Source organism: Notothenia coriiceps, unplaced genomic scaffold (assembly GCF_000735185.1).
Source record: "Notothenia coriiceps isolate Sejong01 unplaced genomic scaffold, NC01 NC01_scaffold00022144, whole genome shotgun sequence".
Lineage (NCBI taxonomy): Eukaryota > Metazoa > Chordata > Actinopteri > Perciformes > Nototheniidae > Notothenia > Notothenia coriiceps.
This window is the reverse complement of record NW_011354845.1, coordinates 38,444-46,536: the sequence shown is the minus strand read 5'-3', so window position 1 is coordinate 46,536 and position 8,093 is coordinate 38,444. Positions and strand designations below refer to the sequence as shown.

The following is an 8,093-nucleotide window of genomic DNA, read 5'->3' as shown; positions in this document are numbered from 1 at the left end:
ACTAAGACACAGAAATCAAATACCGTAGGGCAACCCAAACTGCCGTCGACAGTCCTGGTAGACTAGCGTGCGAGTGACGCACTATCCGCCGCTTCAGGCAAATGCGACCACAATTTCGTTGGAGCAATACCCCTCTCCACGTTCATACGCGTTTACCACCTTCATTCCTCCGATTACAGTGAGTATGACCATCATCACTTTACACTCCATTCACACAGCGGTTCCATTGGCCGCCCAATGTTAGTCTTCACCGCCGACTCCAGCTCATTTATTAAACGTTTCCAGAATCCAGAATGTAAACAAGGGACGTTATATGGGCACGACATCATAAGTCAGTAATCCAGAGAGCGAGAGGAGCAATATATTCAAAAGTCAGAGAGAGAGCACACAACATCCCAAGACAGTACCCTTCTTCGACACGATGCGACCACTCGGCCGCAGGATCCCTATGCGTGGGACCCCAACGGCGACCTGGATGCGACACGATCGTCTGAGAGACGGAGCGAGAGAGAGGTGTAGGTTAACAAAAAATCCAGCCTGTCTTGTACGTGACAGTAAAAAGCTCTTAACATTATTAGGATCGGTGAATAATTACACACAGACGACCGTACATAAGTAACAATGCCAAAGGAACTCATCCGACACCGGACGAACAGACGATCAACGCAAGCGGTCTTGAGGGTTTGATCTGCGACCCACACATACTCAAGATCGAAAAGCTACTTCAAAGATCGTGCAAAGGAATAGATGTGAGTTCGAACACACACTTGATCCTACGCAATGATTACATTCAGGCACACTGTAGAATACAACCTCTTTGGACCATTTATAGACTTATTGAAAACAAGTTACAAAATGTAATACTTTGAAAAATGCCATTTAATACTTTTTAATAGCCTTAATTTTCGCTAAATTGATTTATCAACTTTTAATACTTTTTAAGACCCCGCGGACACCCTGGTATAAGATAAACAGTTAATATGTTAATATGCTGTTCAAAGATTCAATTCAAAGGTTTTATTGTTATATGCACAAAGCCACCGTGTAGAAATGGCTCCACAACAATCCAACATATATAATAAAATAAAAAACACAAAATAAAAACTAGTGCAAATAGTCTACGTACATGTAAATAGAATATGATATGTACAGAAGAGAATAGGAAATAAAATAATGTAAATTAAGACAACATTAAATACGGTTTGTTGCGTTGAGCTCAGGTGTTTAGCAGTCTTGACTCAGTGTATTTTTGAACTGAATTACAAAATAACAGCCACAATTACAAATGAAATTCCCACTGCATTCAAGGGTCTTTGCTGCAGTGTGACATGTCGGGTGGAGAAATGCCGGCAACAAAGCAGAACATGACGGTGCAGAAATGAGCCCCCCCCCCCTCCTCTGTTTGTGATGCAGTACCTGTTGGGCGCTGGAGGCAGAGTGTCTGGAGGTGGGGAGCATGCTGCGGGGTTTTTTGATGAGCTGCGGCACATGTTATTTTCAATGGGAGCACTCCTGGAAATGGACAGCAACATGCAACATGATGAGCACAGATGCAGCGACTCTATTGGCTGACACAGACCAATCAACAAGCTGGACAAACAAAATCTACTCAGTGATGTCTGGGCGAAACCCCGGCCTTCTTTAATCTTTAAAATGTGGTGTTGTGAGTAGTGTGATTGTTTAAAACACATCTCTTGTCAAAGACTGTGGAGGAAGACTGTGGTACCAGGCGCCACCTGCTGGTCAAACAGGTGAACTGAAGGTGTGACTATAAGAGCCACTCAGAGTTGCTTTCGACATATGTATTTAAAGTCAAGGTTAAATGTGATTGTTTACTATTAGGTTAAAATAAGCAGTGGTAGGGTACCTCAGGTTCAGACTTAACACAGATGCATTTTGTTACATAAAAAAGTAATACAAGGCTATAAAACAATGCTTTAAATGGATGTTTTCTAAAATAATACTCATGCAACCAATGCAAAAGCAGCCATGATATAAAGGAACAACTACACCTCACCTTTATATTTCTTAGAAACATATTGATGAAATAATAGTGTAGTGATATAATAGTGTGGAAATAATAGGTTCATACTGAGGTGGTAACCTGTGCTTATGTGTCTTAAACCCTGCATAATCATTACATAGTTTGTCCTCTTAACTCGTAATACACAATAGATAAATGCATGTCAAATAAAAAAAAATCAGAAATAAGACATGAACTCCAGGTTTTGTTGCAGAACCTGTACTGAAGGCCCCTCTCACACACTCACACACACCTCCTGTCTCCTGCAGCCTTGCTGAGCTTGTTGCTGTCCGCTGGAGTCTCTTCTGGTTTCTTCACAGGAGTCGAGGTTTTGTTCGTCGTCGCTGGAAGCTTTTGGCCGTTCTGCAGACTCTGACCGAGAGCGTCTGCCTGACTGCTGCTCTGACTCAACAAGCTGAGGAACACAAACATTTTCACACGAGTCACATGCTGTGTTTTATTGTTTTATTAAAGGTCACCTATCATGCTATGTTTAGGCAATAGCATAGGTCTCAGATATATAAAAATATATAAAAAACATGTCTATGAAGTGTTTGGCCCAAAATACCAAACAGATCACCCATTCTAGCCATGCCTCATATCCCTCTATTTCACTTCCTGTTTCAAAAGTGCTGATTTGGGGTATAAAGCTTTAAAAAAAAAAAGAATTTGATAATTCCAGCAGCTACTGTCTAAACTAAATACTGCCGTGATGAAACGCCATATCATGGATTATCAAGGATTATTTCTGAAACAGTATGGAGCTCAAAGGCTTTCTCTCTTGCCGGTTATACCACAAGGTGAGTTCCTTTTTATTTCCTGCTTCTTCACACACATGCTCTCCAGTACAGGTTAGCTCTGAGTGTTAGCGATGCTAATGTAAACACCGACCATATTACGTCCAAAACAGTCGGGCATTGTTTCTGATAGCAACTTTCTGATAGGGCCGTGGGTGTAAAGCCAGCCTACATTTCCAATATGACGTCATATCTGATGCAAATCTGGATCAGCTCCGTTGTAGTTTTTAGAGATTTGGGTTCGGAGGAAAAGAGAGAGGGTTTTATTTTCTGACGCTGCGTGAGTTCCCTGACACACCGGGGACACATGTTTATGTATACAAGTGCATTTTGCATGATAGGTCCCCTTTAACTTTCCTTTTCGCTGATCCCACTGGGATTTGAATATTTGAAGCACCCTTGATGGAACCCTGACAAGAAAGCAGGGTTGACAAAAAGTTGCATAAACACAACAATCAAATGAATACAAAGTGCTGCTGATGTATTGAAAACAGATAGGTGTTCCCCAGTTTCACTAAACAGTAAAAGCCACTGATCACATGAAATGTTAATTGGACATACTGTGCGCACGTGTTTCTTACATGATTGAAATTAACCTGGTGACACAGCGGCCTCGTCTTTAGTTGCTAATTAGTCAGCTTATATGTCTATAATTCAACATTTACCACTTGCGGACAGGTCGCTCACCTCCTGGCTGTTTTCATGCTGTCGTCAGCAGTGCTGATGTCACTGGTTCTGTCGTTTTCCCTCCGTTTCCATTCAACACTTTCTGTGCTCCCCCTCTGTGTTGTCCAATCACAAACAGGGTCAGTTAAAAACCAATACAAAAAAAATACAACACTGTCGACTCAAGTTATTCTAACTTATTGTCCGCCTCCTGACTCTACACTGAATGAATGCATGCTTCTACCAAACTATCCCTCATCATTCATCAGCCATTCACCAACTGGCTCTCCAGCAGTTCCTGTTTGCGCTCCCAGTCGGCCAGCGAGCGCACGATGGTGTCCTGAGGCTCGGAGCTGGAGGAGACCTCCCCTCGGGTTGGAGAGGTCAGGGCGGAGGAGCGGGGAGTCAGAGGCGCCACCGTCTCCTCCAGTATCCTACGCTCCTGTGTGATAAGATAAGAACTTTATTGATCCCACACTTGGAATATATACTTGTTTCAGCAGCTTGAGAGTCAAAAGCAAAAGTAAGAGATTGAGTGATAAATGAAAATGAAACGAGATAAAAACTACACAAAATACAGATATCATGTGCATTTACCCATCATTCATTTATGATGCATGATGGGTAATTGCACAGGAAAATGTTGGCCATATTTGTCATACAAAACAAATGGTGTGTAGCATTGTACTAGACATTTTAAAAACAACATATAATATAACATATATTACTCATAGATAACAGTATGGGAAAGGTGGAAGAGTTATCAGATAAACATCCATACTATTATTGGATACATTTTTGAGACAGCAAATACTTTTCCTTCAAATAAAAACACACCAAAATATAAACATTTCACACACATCTTGCCATCAAGCATCCACACACACACACACACACACACACACACACACACACACACACACACACACACACACACACACACACACACACACCTCCTCGTGGTACTTCCTCCCCTCCTCTGCCACCTCCCTCTGGGCTTTCTCCCACTCCTCCTTCAGCTTCTCCTGCTCACGCCGGTACTTTTCCTGTTACCATGGCAACAGACACATTACATATATACTGCACACAGCCTCAACAAAGACTGAACTGTCCGCAGGAGGATATTTTGGCAGAAAAATATGTTTCATGAGCTGAAATATCTGGAATCAAAAGGGTTCGAATAATTTTCTCTCCTAGTGCATTCTGTTTACTTTAAACCAAGAAGGGACTAGACTATATAACATGTTCATTTAAGATCCCCTCAGAATATACTTTGGATATAAGCCTTGTCTTAGAGACATATATGAATGCATTGGTTAGCTTCTCCTCTGTTATAGCTAATCACTTGCTTAGATCTGATATCTGTGTGTCAGGAATACAAAGCAAACACAAAAGACCAGAAGCAGGCACTGCGGAGGAAAAGTAGAGCATGCAGAGGTTCCTACACAATTTGTCTCAAAAGCTTCAATATGATTAAAGTTGTTCCTTCATGTACATTAATATAACAATCACTGACATTAAAGATTAACCACAAAGTACTCTTTTTAGACTTGTGTAGGAGGCAAACATTTCAATATTAAAGATTTTGAGAAAAAGCAAATCAAGCTAGACAGATGACAGATAAAGATCGATGCACAGAGACGACACAGAATCAACCGGGGGGGGGGGGGAACAAGCTCATCAATGCACCACATTCATCCATCTCATCTCAAACAGTCAAACAGACAAACGAGAAATCTGTACTCGGTTATTTAATTACAAAGATGATACTGCAGATGAGTACAGTGCATCATAGATTCTAATGAATCCTTTAAATGTTTAAACTCTGTGGACCTGAGATGCAGCTCTGATTGGCTGAGGAGAGAGAGGGTGATTTGGGCAGCAGCAACAGCAGCAACCTTGGACAGAGTCATTATATGTGTGTGTGTGTGTGTGTGTGTGTGTGTGTGTGTGTGTGTGTGTGTGTGTGTGTGTGTGTGTGTGTGTGTGTGTGTGTGTGTGTGTGTGTGCATGAGATGGAGACAGTGAGCAGAGGTTCCTCCGCTGCACAAAACTGCCCTCTAGTGGTCAATGTGTGCATTGCAATGGTTGGGGTGTGCCTCGACAGAAGGGTATGCTTAATATAAAAACAAACATGAAGGCAAGCTTTGCAAGTAGCAATGACATGTGATTTATCCATCTGATTCTGAGATGAGCTGGCTGCCACACAGCAGCTTCAAGTGCCACTGCATGATGTAAAGAATGCAGTAAAGTGTCCCAGTAAGTGGCCAAATACAGGCTTAAAACAGGGCTATACATTGAAAACGTTTTAGTAGTAACTGTGTAACTGTTTTAGCAACAGTTGTCAACATCCATTAATTACCCAATCAATACTTAATGGGCGATTATGACTGGCTTATGCATTGACTCATGCATCAAATCTGCCTTGCATGCTAAAAACAATATGCAAAAAAACATCCTTAACCTAGAGCATCCTTAACCCAAAGAGTGAGTGGTGTGTCCATTGAGACGATGCATTGTGAATTAGAAGCCAGTTAATATACTGGAGTTTCTATTATAATCTATACCAGAAAACTATTTGCTGCCGTATATTTTATTTAACAGAGATACATTAAATATTTTGTCAAAACATTATCCTTTTATGAGTTAGCAACATGTCAGAGCCTAATGTAAGGAGCAGCTGCTGGATGCTACAAAGCAAATTATCAAAATATTCCTACATTTATTCACATATTGACTGATAAAGCTATTGATGCTGTGAATTCAAAACAACTCTATTTGTGATGATCTTTTTTCCTATAGGCTGAGAGTTTTAGAAATAGTTTGTTCACTCAGTTGCTAAAACACATTGGATATTCATAACTAAAAGTCTGCTTTGCACTTATCCCTCACAGTGCCTTGTTTTACGCTCTATGCTCCATGGCACCCCCTAACCTTCGGACTCATGCTCCATGCTGTGCTCTCAGCTCCTGTGTGTACCTGCAGCATGCGCTCCTGCTCTTGCTGCCACCTTTCCTGACGCTTTCGCTCCTCATCCGGGTCCCAAGACCAGCGGTCCCCCCGCCTGACCTGGGGCAACCCCGGCCCTGACACCTGATAGACCCCAACACACACATGCAAAAATACACACACCACACACGTATTCATGCACACAATCACAACCAACCACCATTCACACACAACCAAACACACTCACCCAAGCACGAAGCCAAGGAGAGACCATCAGATAGATATGGCACACACACACGGATAAACACACAGATCGTCACCAATGTGCACACACATCCACCACAGGAAAAGAAGAAGGGAAGGGAGGAGACAGAAATAGTTTGTCTACCACAACAGCACTACTCCAATGCTAGCCAAAGGATTCCTACTAAAGGAGAGAGAAGACAGAGAAAGAGAGAGGTGAGCTCAAATGAAAACAGAAGCAGTCTCGGCCGTTTTCTACAGCATCCTCATCTGGCATGCTACACCAACAGCTCTGTGTGCCCTGGGATATGCGGACGAGCTTTGCAATATGACAGTGTCCATAAAACTGCACTTAAAACTAACGCCTGATCTCACATTTTTATGAAGAACTAAGTGGCAGGGAGTCTTCTTTTATAGTATACAGTGTTCCCCACAGATTTGAAATATACTTGGGGGGTTGATGTGACGTGCAACAACATTAACATTAACCTTTAGGTTGATCGCTTGGGCCCATAGTGATAGCCCTATAGTTTAAATCTACTACCCATAAATAAACATATGGACATGGGTTACTATTTATTTATTTTTTTAAATGGTAAATGTATTTAGGAACCTATCAATGTGATTTTAAGTGGGGGTGGACCTCAAATTCTCTAGGGGGGTCCGGGGGCATGCTCCCCCGGTAAGATTTTTTTTTAAGTGTTGGAGTTAAATGAATCAATCTGGTGCATTTTGAGGGGAAAATAAAGAGACTAAACACGATTTATGATCTGTATGACAGTGGCCATGTCGGCTGAACACATCATGTAGACAGCCAGTCACCCTGTGTGAGGCAGACCACTTAACAGGCCAGTCCGGGACTGGGTACAGGAGGCGTAGAGCGAAGGATCATTGTCCACTAGTTAATCGATCGCAGATGGCGTCATGGTCGCGGACGAAAAAAAAACAAAAAAACTAAATGGGTCGCGAAATATACTTGGGCGGCCGTTAATATACGCCCAAGTATAGTCTATGTGTTGGAAACCCTGGTATATATTCCTTGGTTTACTTGATGTTAATACTTAGAATACCTTTTCAATAAGATACTTTGTTGGTTTTCTATTAATCTCACCTTCAGATGTATATAATGTTTTCAGAAATAGCTTTCACTCTGTGTACATTTACTCAGTTAAACTACACTACTGTATTAACCCTTGTGTTGTGTTCGAAAGCTGTTACCGTTCATGGTGTTCGCAGGTCAATTCTGACCCATGATTTATCTCAGTCTAAACCACACACAAAAAATTACTATCATCCAATATTGTTTTAACTACATCAACTTATTATGCATTCATAACCGTACAATCCTTTGTAATTTAATGTTATGGCCCCAAAACACCACATATTTAAGTAAAACATGTGATTCAATTCAGTCA

General features: G+C 41.5%; 1 protein-coding gene across 1 annotated transcript in view; it reads right to left on the bottom strand.

Annotated features, from left to right (window-relative positions):
- LOC104953752 (LIM and calponin homology domains-containing protein 1-like) overlaps positions 1 to 8,093 on the bottom strand; it is a gene marked incomplete at its 5' end in the record, with an annotated part of 41,752 nt that overhangs the window by 6,738 nt on the left and 26,921 nt on the right. The window contains 6 exons of the mRNA XM_010780745.1: positions 1,417 to 1,512; positions 2,277 to 2,438; positions 3,508 to 3,602; positions 3,764 to 3,928; positions 4,440 to 4,532; positions 6,466 to 6,677. Coding sequence (XP_010779047.1) covers positions 1,417 to 1,512; positions 2,277 to 2,438; positions 3,508 to 3,602; positions 3,764 to 3,928; positions 4,440 to 4,532; positions 6,466 to 6,677 — 823 coding nt within the window. The remainder of the gene's footprint in view (positions 1 to 1,416; positions 1,513 to 2,276; positions 2,439 to 3,507; positions 3,603 to 3,763; positions 3,929 to 4,439; positions 4,533 to 6,465; positions 6,678 to 8,093) is intronic.